The sequence below is a fragment of the Capricornis sumatraensis genome, chromosome 12 (genome assembly GCF_032405125.1).
Source record: "Capricornis sumatraensis isolate serow.1 chromosome 12, serow.2, whole genome shotgun sequence".
Classification (NCBI taxonomy): Eukaryota; Metazoa; Chordata; class Mammalia; order Artiodactyla; family Bovidae; genus Capricornis; species Capricornis sumatraensis.
This window is the reverse complement of record NC_091080.1, coordinates 32,542,136-32,558,034: the sequence shown is the minus strand read 5'-3', so window position 1 is coordinate 32,558,034 and position 15,899 is coordinate 32,542,136. Positions and strand designations below refer to the sequence as shown.

General features: G+C 37.8%; 1 protein-coding gene across 1 annotated transcript in view; it reads left to right on the top strand.

The window, feature by feature from the left end:
* The window catches only part of COG6 (component of oligomeric golgi complex 6), a 60,833-nt gene that overhangs the window by 25,929 nt on the left and 19,005 nt on the right, over positions 1 to 15,899 (top strand). The window contains exons 13-16 of the mRNA XM_068984448.1: positions 975 to 1,092; positions 11,346 to 11,477; positions 11,813 to 11,980; positions 14,791 to 14,898. Of these exons, the coding sequence (XP_068840549.1) occupies positions 975 to 1,092; positions 11,346 to 11,477; positions 11,813 to 11,980; positions 14,791 to 14,898 (526 nt within the window). The remainder of the gene's footprint in view (positions 1 to 974; positions 1,093 to 11,345; positions 11,478 to 11,812; positions 11,981 to 14,790; positions 14,899 to 15,899) is intronic.

Below are 15,899 nucleotides of genomic sequence, written 5' to 3'. Positions count from 1 at the left end.
TCTCTAAATTAAAGTGACTTTATCTGATTAGGAACCACTTGTCTTATCTAGGAACCATTGTCTTATCTAAAATATAATCTTCGATTCCAAAATTTGCATTCATTTTCACCATGCATATATCTTTTGACAGCATACGTACACTTGAGCCCTATTGTAAATGTCACTCACTGTAAGACCATGTTATATGTGAGTTGTGGTAAAACAATGGTATTCCAAGCTATATTTTTGATAGTCTATTAAAAAATCACTTTAGATGACTTTTTACAAGCATGCCAGTATCAGGGACAGAAGAATCACTTTCAGTACATGAATAGGAAAATAAAATTGGAAATTGTTTCATATACATGGTTGTGTTACATTCTGCAAAAAATGAGAAACCCCACTGGACAAGTCTAAGAAATATCCTTGTAGGAGAAAATTGAGAATTATAGGATATAGAGTAGTTATTTAAAAATGTTACCGAATTTTTCATAATTAGTTTAAAGATACTTTTTTGGCAGCTGTATAATCATAATACTTTATAATTTGCACATGTGTTACTGATATGGCATAAGTTCTATTTAAAAAAGCTCAGTATTAATAATATTTTCTCCGTGGAGCTACTGATGGAATGGCTTCCTTTAAATTAAAAGCAGATCTTTTAATCTTCAGATAATCAAAACATGCATTTACTGTAATAGCAGAAAAATAGCCACATGGATTTGCATGCTATAAGGGTTTAGTCTAACCCACTGCTTTTCTAAGAGATTATGAGATATTGAAAACACTGTAGTTTGCTTTCATTTGTTCATCACCTAACCTAAAAAAAACCAAAAACCTCATTTCTGTATGAGACTAGAGTTAAGTTTTTTAATTCACAGGTTATGTTCTATATAAAAACTTTTATTTAAATCTGGATCTTTTAAAATTCTACCCAGTTATAGAGCTAAATTGTTTAGACCTGCTTTGCAACCAGAAATATTCTTTGCTTTTAGTGGCATTATTGGAAATAGCGCAACTACATTGTTGACTACCATTGAAGAAATGCATTTGCTGAGCAAAAAAATATTCTTCAGCAGCTTAAGTCTTCATGCCAGTAAGTTAATGGACAAGGTATGTTTGAAAAATGCAGTTCTTATACTGTGTGAGTCTTTCACATTCAAAAATGCTGTTTTACTGTTTTTACATTGGTGACAGTTTTTTTCCCATTTCATTTAGTGTTCTCTTGAGTTCTTCCTATGAACAAGAAAATTCATTTTGGGATGGCTTACTGGTTGTAGGCTTATAGTCTGTTCCTAGAACAGTATAACATCGAGTCATAGTTGGAAGTAGAATCTCAAAGCCCTAGTTTTACTACCATTTTTCAATAACCCACAATTTGTAATTAAAGCAGACTTTCTATATTTAATAGGTCAGGACTAAAATGACATACCGATTGAAAACCTGGAACTTTTAGTAAATACTTTTTCTAAACAGCTGGCATATATTTTTACACTGGTGGTCTAGCTTTTTCCTTATGGAACTTATGTGCCTTTGAGTTACATATTACAATTATGAAACAAGTAAGATAATAAAAAAATTCCATAAAAGCAAAGAAAACAAAACAAAACAACAAGCAAAAACCTGAAAGAGTTCTGTGAGAGCTAGTATTTTACATTGAGCATTGTGTTGTGCACAAGTAAATTGGTGAGACCTTAAGGAATGGGTTTATAACAATCAAATCCTTCTTTGTTTTTGTTTCATTATTAAGGACCCAGGTTTTTCAGAGATGTATCACAATCACCATTTTTGTTTTAAATTATGCTGCTCTATCCAGTTGCTTGGTTATATTAGACGCAGGTTTATAGTATGGTGTTGAGCAGTCAGTAGCAGTCCAGTTTAGAGGCCCTGGATTTTACATTCCTAAGCTCAGGGAAACCTTAAGAGTCTACTGTCTGACCCTAACATAGGATTCAAATTTTCTGGAAAAGCAGCATGAATTTGTGGAGATGAAGTATTTCACTTATGTGTTTTCCTGTATCACCAGAAGTTTACTAACAGGCAGTCAGTCCTTGTTTTAGATATGGTTATATAAGTTATTATTTAGGCACAATTTTTCTAAAATCATTCACCCCTGATACAAACTGTGAATGTTGCTTACTAATGAGAGCACAAGGGCAAACAGTGAAGGTTTGTCGGTCTCAGGTTGCACTTCCATTCATGGAAAATAGTGTGATAAATCAGTGCTTACTGTAGAATCACGTGTTTTATGGAAGACATCCGCAATGTGTTATGCTGGCACAGGAGGGAGGAGTATTTAGCTCAGTCGCTCAGTCATGTCTGACGCTTGGACTGCATGGACTACAGCACGCCAGGCCTCCCTGTCCATCACCAACTCCGGGAGCTTGCTCAAACTCACGTCCATTGGGTCTTGATGCCATCCAGCTATCTCATCCTCTGTCGTCCCCTTCTCCTCCCGCCCTCAATCTTTCCCAGCATCAGGGTCTTTTCCAACGAGTCAGTTCTTTGCATCAGGTGGCCAAAGTATTGGAGTTTCAGCTTCAGCATCAGTGCTTTCAATGAGTATTCAGGACTGATTTCTTTCAAGATTGACTGGCTGGATCTCCTTGCAGTCCAAGGGACTCTCAAGAGTCTTCTGCAACAGCACAGTTTAAAAGCATCAATTCTCTGGCACTCAGCTTTTTTTTAGTCCAGCTCTCACATCCATACATGACGACTGGAAAAACCAAAGCTTTGACTAGATGGACCTTTGTTGGCAAAGTAATGTCTCTGGTTTTGAATATACTGTCTAGGTTTATCATAGCTTTTCTATGATAGCTTTTAATTAAAAGGAGCAAGATCTTTTAATTTCTTTAATGGCTGCAGTCACCATCTGCAGTGATTTTGGAGCCTCCAAAAAATTAAAGTCTCACTGTTTCCATTGTTTCCCCATTTATTTGCTGTGAAGTGATGGGACCAGATGCCATGATCTGAGTTTTAAGCCAACATTTTCACTCTCCTCTTTCACTTTCATCAAGAGACTCTTTAGTTCCTTTTCGTTTTCTGACGTAAGGGTGGTGTCATCTGCATACCTGAGTTTATTGATATTTCTCCCTGCAATTTTTATTCTAGCTTGTGCTTCATCCAGCCCAGCATTTCTCATGATGTACTCTGCATGTAAGTTAAATCAGCAGGGTGACAATATACAGCCTTGATGTACTCCTTTTCCTATTTGGAACCAGTCTGTTGTTCCATGTCCACTACTAACTGTTGCTTCTTGACCTGCGTACAGATTTCTCAGGAGGCATTGTAAGGTGGTCTGGTATGCCCATCTCTTTCAGAATTTTCCACAGTTTATTGTGATCCACACAGTCAAAGGCTTTGGTGTAGTCAGTAAAGCAGAAGTAGATGTTTTTCTGGATTTCTCTTGCTTTTTTGATGATCCAACGGACGTTGGCGATTTGATCTCTGAATCCTCTGCCTTTTCTAAATCTGGCTTGAACATCTCGAAGTTTCACAGTTTACGTACTGTTGAAGCCTGGCTTGGTTTTGAGCATTACTTTTCCAGCGTGTGAGATAAGTACAGTTGTACATTTGTTTGAACATTCTTTAGCTTTCCCTTTCTTTGGGATTGGAATGAAAACTGACTTTTTCCAGTCCTGTGGCCACTGCTGAGTTTTCCAAATTTGCTGACATATTGAGTGCGGCACTTTCATAGCATCATCTTTTAGGATTTGAAAGAGCTCAACTGGAATTCCATCACTTCCACTATCTTTGTTCATACTGATGCTTCCTAAGGCCCATGTGACTTTACATTCCAGGATGTCTGGCTCTAGTTGAGTGATCACACCATCATGGTTATCTGGGTCATGAAGATGTTTTTTGTATTGTGGTTCTATGTATTCGTGCCATCTTTTTTTAATATCTTCTGCTTCTGTTAGGTCCATACCACTTCTGTCCTTTATTGTGCCCATCTTGAAATGTTCCCTTGGTATCTCTCATTTTCTTAAAGAGATCTCTAGTCTTTCCCATTCTGTTGTTTTCCTCTGTTTCTTTGTTTTGATCACGACGAAGGCTTAGTCTTTGGAACTCTGCATTCAAATGGGTATATCTTTCCTTTTTTCCTTTGCCTTTAGAGGAGGAGTATATGTGTCCATAATAATATACATATGCAGAGGGGGAGCTTTCCAGAGAGGGAGTTACAAGAGTTGAACTTTGAAGGACATAGGGATTAGATAGGTGAAAAGTGGGGTGGGTAGAGGTTATCCTAAGTAGAGGAAGCAAAAAGAATATGTAACTCTTTGTTTAATGAGACAGGATGGAATATAGACAGAGAAGTCAGGTTGCAGACAGGGTAGTGAAGGAATTTTCATTGAAGTAGTTTTTATGAAAATACATACGCTAAGGGAAGAGCCATAAGGGGACAGATTCTTGAAGGGTAAAGGTAAGTCTTCAAAAGTTGGTGACTGATAGAATGTGGTTAAATCAGAGGAAAGAGTTCTAAAATAATTCCTAAGTTCCCAACCTGGGAATATTGATACTAATTGCAAGTATCTGGAATAAAGAGAAAGTGCAAAATCTAGGGGATAAGATGACAGTATTGTCTAAATTAGACAAGACGCACGTGGGATATCCTCCTTTATAGTCAATCTCATCCAGCAGGGAGCCGTGCATTTGGATTTACAGGGTTTTGTGTATAAAGGATTGAATCCATGGGTTTATATGAGGTCACTAGGAATCATCTTTAATGAGAGTAGGGCTTCTAGGACACAGTCTTGAGAAACAGTAGCATTTCAGAGAAGAAGGTAAGCCCAACGATGGTGGGATTCTGAAGAAGGTTGGAGAGGCAGGAGACAAATGAGAAGAGGATTTCATCAGAAAAGCCAAGAGAATAGAGGTGAAAGCATGGTTGGTGGCACATACTATAGGAAGAGTTCTGTTAAAAAAAGAGACAGCAGGTTTGTTATCTTTGTCAATATGTAGGTGATCCGTGACTTATTCACGTGGTGGGGGCAAGAGCCACATTGCAATATGGGAAAAGCACAGGAGAGTATTACCCAAAGCTTTACTAATTGGAAAACATAGGAACTAAAAAAATAGAATAAAATGTAGGAGGCATTCTTATTGTGAAATCTGAAAAGAGAATAATAAAGCAAAATGGTAAAAGGAAAAATGAATGTACATTTCTACAATCAATTAGAAACCAGAAAAACAAAATTGATTATTTGTTGAAAAGATCAACAAAATTGACAACCTTCTAGCAATTCTTTAAGCAGTGAGAAAATTTAAAATATAGCATCAGAATTGGAGATAATAACCAGAGAGGAGGATTAAAACTTACTCAGTTCAGTTCAGTCACTCAGTCGTGTCCAACTCTTTGCGACCCCATGAATCACAGCACGCCAGGCCTCCCTGTCCATCACCAACTCCCGGAGTTCACTCAGACTCACGTCCATCGAGTCGGTGATGCCATCCAGCCATCTCATCCTCTGTTGTCCCCTTCTCCTCCTGCCCCCAATCCCTCCTAGCATCAGAGTCTTTTCCAGTGAGTCAACTCTTCACATGAGGTGGCCAAAGTACTGGAGTTTCAGCTTTAACATCAGTCCTTCCAATGAACACCCAGGACTGATCTCCTTCAGAATGGACTGGTTGGATCTCCTTGCAGTCCAAGGGACTCTCAAGAGTCTTCTCCAACACCACAGTTCAAAAGCATCAATTCTTCGGCGCTCAGCTTTCTTCACAGTCCAACTCTCACATCCATACATGACCACAGGAAAAACCATAGCCTTGACTAGACGGACCTTTGTTGGCAAAGTAATGTCTCTGCTTTTGAATATGCTATCTAGGTTGGTCATAACTTTCTTTCCAAGGAGTAAGCATCTTTTAATTTCATGGCTGCAATCACCATCTGCAGTGATTTTAGAGCCCCCAAAAAATAAAGTCTGACACTGTTTCCACTGTTTCCCCATCTATTTCCCATGTAGTGATGGGACCAGATGCCATGATCTTAGTTTTCTGAACGTTGAGCTCTAAGCCAACTTTTCCACTCTTCTCTTTCACTCTCATCAAGAGGCTTTTTAATTCCTCTTCACTTTCTGCCATAAGGGTGGTGGCATCTGCATATCTGAAGTTATTGATATTTCTCCCAGCAATCTTGATTCTGGCTTGTGCTTCTTCCAGCCCAGCGTTTCTCATGATGTACTCTGCATAGAAGTTAAATAAGCAGAGCGACAATACACACCCTTGACGTACTCCTTTTCCTATTTGGAACCAGGTCTGTTGTTCCATGTCCAGTTCTAACTGTTGCATCCTGACCTGCATATAGGTTTCTCAACCTGCATATAGGCAGGTCAGGTGGTCTGGTATTCCCATCTCTTTAAGAATTTTCCACAGTTTCTTGTGATCCACACAGTCAAAGGCTTTGGCATAGTCAATAAAGCAGAAATAGATGTTTTTCTGGAACTCTCTTGCTTTTTCCGTGATCCAGCAGATGTTGGCAATTTGCTCTCTGGTTCCTCTGCCTTTTCTAAAACCATCTTGAACATCAGGAAGTTCACGGTTCATGTATTGCTGAAACCTTGCTTGGAGAATTTTGAGCATTACTTTACTAGCGTGTGAGATGAGTGCAGTTGTGCAGTAGTTTGAGCATTCTTTGGCATTGCCTTTCTTTGAGATTGGAATGAAAACTGACCTTTTCCGATCTTGTGGCCACTGCTGAGTTTTCCAAATTTGATGGCATATTAGATATTTAATTAAATTGTTGAGGGAAAGTATTAGTAAATGAGAAAGTAGAAATACTTCCTTTACCATATAAAGATTAATAAAACTAACAGCCAATATCATGATTAACATAGAAGCACTAGTATTATGTTTCTGTTTAAATCAAGAAAGAACACAACAAGAATACTTGCCAAGAACTGCTTATTTAAATAAAAGTCCAGATAAAGTAATGAGAGATACAAACATTTTAAAGTAAGAAATAGATTATTTGTGAATGCTCTGATTGTACTTCAAAAACTCAAGAAATACAATTGGTGACAAGATCAATATACAAGGATTAATAATTTTGGGGGAATTTGGCAACGTGGGAATCTGGCAACAAGGGAATTTGGGGAATTTGGCAACCAGGAATCTGTCTTTACACCTTAGACAAAACTGCACTAGCAGAATTTGTCCGGTGTAACTATTTTGGAACTCTGGAGTCTATTGAAGAATTGCAAATTCCAGGGGAAGGCTTGGATTGTAAATTGCAGTTAATTTTGGTCAACTTCAGCTCTTAGCATACTTGCAACTACCCGTCTCCCACCCCCAGGGCTGTGGTGGGCAGCTGTGCACTTGTTCCTTGAGTGCCTTGCACACAGCTTGTAGAGCCAGGGTGGACAAAAAGGACCCTGTCCTCCATACCTCTGGGATCTGTGCTCTCATCCCAGGGTTGTGAAGAGGAAGGTGGCCACTGTTTCTACACCTCCGCGTTGTGACAGACTCCTCCCCCTAAATTAGTCATTTGGCTAAATTGACTTCCTGGTGATTTCAAAGGTTAATGCAGTTTTTCTACCCGCTTAATATTTTTTCTTTTTCCCATGATGGGAGTCAGACATTAAAAACATTCAAAAACAACAGTATATACAAGGAAAATTAAAAAGTAACCACATGTTCAGGGAAAGGAGCAGGCTCAGAAAGACCTGAGAATTTTAGTTTACACCTCAGCCTGATCCTTGGCACAGAGATAGCCTACAGCAAGTTAAAAAAAAAAAAAGTAGTAACATGAAATGGCACCCCCTGGAGAAGGGGGAGAATTTATTTCCAGGGTTAACAAATGCTGTTTTCAGCAAAAAATCACAAGGCACATAAACAGGGAAATGTGGCCCATTCAAAGCAGATACCTTCCTGCGAAAGACTTGGTGGCACATTTACCAGCCAAAGACTTAAGAACAGTTATGTTAAACGTGAGTCAGGAGAACAGTGTGTGGACACAGTGGAAATACCTACCAAGAGGCAGAGAATCTCAACAAGAAATTCTGGAGTTGAAAAGTATAACTAGCAAACAAATGAAGTCCTTAGAAAAGATTATACAGCCTGACCAACTGGGATTTCTTCCTGGATTGCAGGGATAGTTCAGCAAGTGAAAGTCAGTCATTATCATTACCACATGGATTGGTTTTTCAAATCCTTTGCCCTTTTCCTACTAAGTTGTATCTTTTTCTTGTTATTTTCTGATATTTTTATACATTATGAATATTAAGTGTCATATGTATTATAAATCTTTTCTCCATGTCATCATTTACCTTTTGATTTTGCCTGTAGTATATTCTGATAAATCCCTTTTAATGTTTACACAGTAAAATCTAACATTTCTTTTCTCTATTGTTTCTCCTTTGGGAACTTGCTATAAAACATACTTCAAAAACTTTCCCACATCAAGAAAATATATATAGAATTTATTATATGCTAAAGTTAATATCTAGTAGTGGGAAAGTGTTAGATTATTTAATAAATTTATATAAATGCATGTTCTTAGGTCTTTCTGTAATTTCACTTTTACATTGAATTTTTAATCTACATAAAGTTTATTTTTGTCCATGCGGGGAAAGAAGGATCACACTTATTTTTCTCAAATGGTATCCATTTATTTTGTTTTATTTTCATTCGGAAAACCCACTAAGTTCTTAAATACTGTATTTCTCTTATAAAGTTAAAATGAAAGTTGCAGGAAAATACGATGGTTAATCAAAGGCAAATTTTAAGTGTGGTGTCTTCCAGCTAAATTCTAGAACAGAATAGGATAAAAACAGGGAAAGGAAGAATTGTAATTTGAATATATTAAGTACCAATTAATACTGCAGCCTATGTGAGATTAGGTGGATGGGTTTATGACTATTATTATTATTTATTGTTATTATCAATAATTATGCCCTGAAATGTTTTTCTTAGATATGAATTGGGTAATAGTTAGGGATATTTTAACATTACGTGAGATTGGAATATGATACTTTTTATAGCTCATGTGTAACTTATATGTAGACAACCATTTCAGGTTTCTTTCAGAAAATCTTACTTTCTTCAAATTTTAATGTTCCATATTTTATGTTAAGTATATTATCATCTTATTCTGCCTCTTATAAACCATTCATCTCTTCCGAGAAGATTATAGCCTTATGAGGAAAACACATATTGCAGAACGGTCTTCACTACCAAAGCACCCATTTTTTGTTAATAGAATTTTAAAGTGGATTATAAAATTGTTAGGAAGAATAGCTTTTAAAATAAAGATATAGCGAGAAATGAACTCTTTTATGATTCGTTCTTTGCTTTTAAAAAGACACATTTGGGAGCTAATTCTTTATCTGGTATGCTAAAGGAAAGTTCAAGGACGTTATTTTATTGAAAGATGTCCCTTTTCCCTAGCAAAGTGTGTGAAGCACTCCAGTAGCCAAGTATGTGTACTCCCTTGTTTCTCAGGCTCTCCTGAAACATTCATAGCTATGCATCTAGCAAAATCTAAAGGATCCCCTAAACGACACAGTGTCATAGCAGTTTTAGTTAGACATTTTCTGAAAAGTTCTTTTCACTGTAGTAATTCAGTACTAATTTAAAGGGTATGTTTTATCATAAATGAAACCCATATCAAATTAATAATAAGCAGGGTTGACTTGCCTAGCACTCTGAAAAGAAAATCTAAATGATCCCTTAAATTTCGATTTAAATTCTTGGATATCACTCCTGTTTAGAATGTCTTATTACTGTTCAAATTGTAGTTCTTGGAGGAGCAGCTTGGGCATCACCTCGGAGTTTATTAGTTTAGCTGAGATGAAGAACTTCAGGCATCTGAGATTAAGATTCAGACCTGCTGAATCAGAATGTGCATTTAACCAGATTCCCTGGTCATTTGTTTGCATCTTAAAGTTTGAAAAGTGCTTTTTAAGAGGAATACTTCGAGATTTACATTATTCCTTGGAGATTATTCTGCCAGGAAAAACAGGCAAAAACAATTTTTTCAGCTAAAATGCTTGTTAAATTTTAAATATAATATGTGAAACAGTTGTAATTTTTTTGACATTTCAAACATTAACTTGCACTCTTAAATTTCTTTTGAATTATTTTATTGACTTAAAATTGTAATTCCGTAAATAAGTAAGATAGGAGGAAACTTTCAGAGGAAATGGTTGTGGTATAGAATGTGGTGATGGTTTCAATGTATGTTACCGAGAGGGTCCTCGTGCCCACAGGGCTGGAAAGCCAAACTCTGACGGTGGGTGTTTGGAACAAAGTAAGGGTTTATTTGCAGAGTGCCAAGCAAGGAGAACGGGCAGCTAATGCTCAAAAGATAGGAATTCCTTGATGACTTTCAGGCAGGGTTTTTAAAGACAATGTTAGGGGAAAGGATCTTAGGATGCATGATGAGCTTGTGGACCTTCTGATTGGTTATTGGTTATTGATTACTTTATTGGTGATAAGGTAACTTTCTGGAAATCTTAACCTGCTGGTTCCAGCAGGGGCCTGTGTGTTTGTGATCAGCATGTAGTCACCATTCTCTGCCCGGATGGGGTCTTACTTTCTCCAGAACAACTCAGAGTATGTATCGGATTGTTACCTGTATCTTTTCAGAAGGAACTAGGAGTCCTGTGAGTCTGTTATCGTAATCATTAACCGTTTGCTTCTGCTCTTCGGAACTCAGGAAAGGCGTAGGAGACTAAAGCCTTTTGTTCTACAAACAGGAAATGGGGGACACGGAGGGGCTTTTGTACCTGGGAATGTCCTATAGGGTCCTGCTTGGTTTCAGTCTCCCCTTTTCTTTGATACTCATCAGTCCTGAGGAGAGCAAGGGCAGGCAGGACAAGAAAGGGAGTCTGGTTTTGGATAAGAGATTACTCATAAACTCAGTGAGGGAACTCAGTTGTAGGGGGATTTAGTTTCAAGTATATAGACCCTGAACCTGTATGTATTGAGCCACAATATCTTAAGACTGGGGCATGACAGGGAGTGGTGATTCTCAATTATAGTTGGGGAAGTGCTAGTCTCTCTCTGAATTACTTTTTTCTTAAGACTAGGGCTAAATAGAATAGGCCGTTTCAAATCCATATGGAAATATAATCCTAAATTCAAAGACTACTAAGTTTTTCCTCATAATTTTTTGTATCTTAAAAGTACAAATTCTATACTTCTGATATATTAATTCTGAGATAACCTAACAAAAACTTTTGTGTCACTTTCTGTGGTTTTCATTAGTACAATAGGGAATAAACAATTGATAGCTGATAGATTTTGTAATATGTCAGCCAGTGCTTTATATCTTTCATGTGAATGATTTTACTGTGAACTGACATTTATTTAGACACTAAAGTTTAGTAGAAAAGTATAAGCAGTGTATAGATCATCCTTTATTTTAGGTTGAACTCCCGCCGCCTGATCTTGGGCCAAGTTCTGCCTTAAATCAGACGCTCGTGTTGCTGCGTGAAGTTCTAGCATCTCATGATTCTTCAGTTGTGCCATTAGATGCCCGTCAAGCTGATTTTGTGCAGGTGTGTTGTAAATTCACTCTTAATGACCATTACTCCTCTAATGTACCTTCTGTTGAAATTCTGGCATTTTGTAACCCATGTATCTTGACACCCCTTCTCAGTGTTTTTACCTTCAAATAGTAAACCGTTTCCCATTAATTTAAAAAGTAATATATACTCAGCGATGCTTGTTTTAAGAGTTATGATTTCTGTACCATTTAATCTCTTTCATATGTGCTTCTGTAAGTCGGTCCCTTCCGCTCTAGTTTGGCATTCACTCTGAGGTGCCATTAGCACAGACCTGCGTGACTTGGTGCGGAGATGAAGGGTCTGTCTAATTCTGCTTCTCATTGTAGGTCCTGTCGTGTGTCTTGGACCCTCTCCTCCAGATGTGCACTGTATCAGCCAGCCATTTGGGCACAGCCGACATGGCCACTTTCATGGTCAATTCACTGTATATGATGAAGACGACATTAGCTCTCTTTGAATTCACTGACAGACGTCTGGAAATGCTGCAGTTCCAGGTTAATTTTGCCATGACATGCCTGCTCACTGTGATGAAATCTTCTTTTTCCATACATGATCTCAGTTACTGGCTGTAAGCTAACTTCAGTGACCTGATTTCTATGAATCCCATATTCAGTATTTTAGTTTAGTTTGGGAGAAGCCAGGGTATGTAATGAGTAGGATATTTTATTCAAACCATAGTATGTGGTGGTAGAATGGAGCTTTTCTGACTAATTTGAACCATTATCCTATATGCAGATTTCAGTTTCCGAACTGTGAATAACGTGCTATATTTTTCGAACTGCAGAGCTTGTGCGGAAGGTGTTGCAAAGGACAGATACATTTTTGTCTATGTGTAAATCAGTGTTAGGCACAACATTACAATTTGTTAAACCAACCATGCTGGTCCTTAAGCCAAACGGTCTCACTTAAGCGTCACAACAAAGCCGTTTATAAAATTTACCAGACACTTGACTTCTGAGTTTGAAATAGTGATTTGGTAGATAAAATGTTTTACAAAAATACAAAACTCTGAATCTTCTTTATTATCACAAGAATATAAACAGTTGGCAGTGGCTGCAGTAAAAACGTATTGCTTTTGATTTTTCCAAGAAATGAGTTTTGAGACCTCTAAATTTGTGATATTTCCTGCTCTTTCTTTTTTTTTTTTTACAAAATATGAAGTATGATTAATTTTTCTTTCTTCCATAATTGTTGATGTATAATTAGTAAAAATCTTTTTTAAAAATTCATTAGTTTTTAATGTGTTTATCACTAATTCAGCCCCAGACTGCTGTTTGTCTAAATCTATTCCTGAAGTGTGCAGGTATGTATCAGTTCTCCAACAATCTGTTTTATCACTAGTTATCCTTGTTTCTTAAATATCCCAAAGTTATTTTTTGCATCCCAAGAGGACACACCCCACCATGTAAGTGCTTATTAGGTCTGCATTGTGCTTGCTGTTAGGCGATGGCCAGTGCTGGTCTCATGGGCCAGACCAGAATCAGTGTGGAAGGACTGCGCAAGGCTGTGGCTGCTTGCTGGGAAGCATGCCCCTGAAGTAGTGATTTTCCCTGTTTAGTAAAAGATTCTTGATCTTCAGATCTTTAATTTTCTTCCATTCTTAAACTTCTTCCAGTGTTCTGAGTAAGAAATCCAGGCCAGTCTGATTCTCTTTAGTTTTGTGATAAACCTATTTTAGTCATGTGGAAGCTTACAACGATTTTCCTTTGAGTTCAGATATTTCCTCAGGATATTTTTTAGTATGTCTCTTTTTTTGTTACTTCCATTTTGGACTTTGCACAGCCATTTCAGTCTGAAGATTCAACCTTTTTTTTTTTTGCTCAAGAAAGTTTTCTGTAATCTTTAATTAATTATCACTTCTCCATCTGTTACTTTTTATATTCTGAATATAAAAAGCTTCTGTCCTTAGTTGGCTTTATCTCCTGAACTTGTCTTTTAATTTCTCTTTAAACCTCTTCACTTTAATATATTTCTTTGATATTTATTCTGTATTACTATTCTTCCATTTTTCTTTCAGACACTAATTTGGTTCTTAGCGGTAACTCTTTCATTAAATATTTAGATTTGCAATCTTATTTTTCTTGGTTTTTCAAAGAGACTAGTAAGTAAAGGTTCTAATTGTACTTTCTTGGGCATTCACTTGAAAAAATTAAAGCGCTCTGTGTCTTTCAGTATACATGTGTTAGTCGCTCAGCCATGTGACTCTGCAGCTCCATGGACTGTGTCCCACCAGGCCCCTCTGTCCATGGGGTTTTCCAGGCAAGCATACTGGAGTGTGTGCCCTTCCCTTCTCCAGGAGATCTTCCCAACCCAGGGATCGAAGCCGGGTCTCCTGCATTGCAGGCGGATTGTTTGCTGTCTCAGCTACCTGTGTTACCTCAAGAAAAGACACTTGTTTTCATTACTCTGGTGGCTTTCCTCTTAGAACCGATCACCTTTTTTAAACCAGTTGTAAGTTTTTTAAGGGGAGGGCCTCAGTTACTGTAGAGGCTTGGACAATGGCAAGCATTCAGGTGGGAACATCATCTATTAATAGTGAACTGTGCCATTGGTAAACAGGTTGACAACAGTGAGGGAGGAACAGCAGGAAGAGCTCCAGGCTTTCAGGCCTGTACTGGTAAAGGGAAGGGAATTCCCTTCCTGGGAATTTGTCATCCCACCAGGCAGTCTCCGCCTGTGACTTCTGCCCCCATTAGCCATAGGTAGCTTCCCCAAGAACAGCAAAAGCAGGTGAGCGCATATAACTCCCACCTGCCAGCGTAGTCTCTGTAGGCAGCCCCGGACCCTGACGCCTCTGACTAGTCTTCTGCTGGGTCCTCAACCATCCCCTAGTTGTCCCAGATCTGCTTTCTTCAGGGGAACTTAGAGCTTCAGCCCCTGTGGGATTTCCTCTGGGCCTCTCCAGATGGCCTATCTGATTGGCTGAGTCAGTCCAGTAAGTTGGGAGCATGAGGCAGTGTGGATGTGAGAAACAGCAAGTCCTCATCCTCCCAGAATTCCTAAGTATTTTATTTTACATTGTTGTTGTTGATGAGTAGTTTTTGTTTGTTTGCTTCATACCAGCTTTTAAAAGAGCTAAGAAGCAGCTCACATTTTTTTGAGTAGCCCTGGAATCCTCAAAGACTTGCTTGGCACTTGTGAGGGGACCTCCTCTTTGAGGAAGGAGAAGTCTTTGTAGAAGAGCAGTCGCTGTGCCTCAGCAAGGAGCACGATGAAGAGCTAGGAGTCCAGGCCAGTCTGCGTCTCCTCTCAGCAGTCCTATTCTTCTTTTAAAATGTTTTCTTTTCATTGTATTTTATTTTAGATTGAAGCACATTTGGACACGCTCATAAATGAGCAAGCTTCTTACGTTTTAACCAGAGCAGGCTTGAGTTATATTTATAACATGGTACAGCAACATAAAGCTGAACAGGTAAGCACATGGCCATTTCTAACTAGAGAGAAACACCAATTTAGACTGTGTCTTCTAGAGCTAGACTCATTAGAATCTTGGCTCTGCCACTCTGTTTCCTCATTTGTAAATTGAGGGTACTAATATCTGTAACATAGGGTTATTCTGAAGATCAAGTAAGATAATGCCTGTGTAGTGCTCAGATGACTACCTGAAATAGAGTGTCCCCAAATGTTAACTGTCCTTTTTACTATAGATAGTTTGGGTTAAAAGTAATGAAAATATACAAAAATTAGTATAGAAAAATGTATAAATTAATACATTGGTAAATTTTTCAAAGTCCTTTATCACCATCAACTAATTGAATGCTTAGATTACTATATATAAATAGCAGTCATTCCCCATTTTAATTGAGCAGATCACGGTCTATTATTTGGAAAGGTAAATACTTCTGGGGCTAGCATACGATCTTGTTCAGTTACGGAACTCCAATAGAATTGGAACACGGAGTAGGAGAAAAGCCTAGGAAACCATGTAAGCATTTTTCTTTAAAAAGCAAAAAACTCTTTTAAATAACATTAAGGTGAAGAATATTTTGTAACCCAGGAACTCTTAAGTGACACTCTCAAAGAGCACAGGTTTTGAATTTTTTCTTTTGATAAGGTAATAAGCAAGTTTCCACCAGAAGGAGCTAATTCTGCTACCTTTTTAATACTATCTAAAATTGTCAAAGTGAGACTGTTCAAGTCCCTATTTCTCACTGCCATTTCTCAGTATTTAACTGCCCTTTTTTCTTGCTTATGATTAAATCTGAAGTATCCTGCTGTTTCATTGTCCATAAACGTATGTGCTCCTCACTCCAACACCTATTATTGAGGACCTTCACGCTAGTTATACAGAAATTAACAGGTCATAGTCCCTCTTTTAATTGAGGTTGAAGATAGGACGTTCTTTGGAAATAAACTAAAATGTCAAATTTGGAAAGTCTCCTAATGGACTGTATTTCATAAGTGAACTGTAAC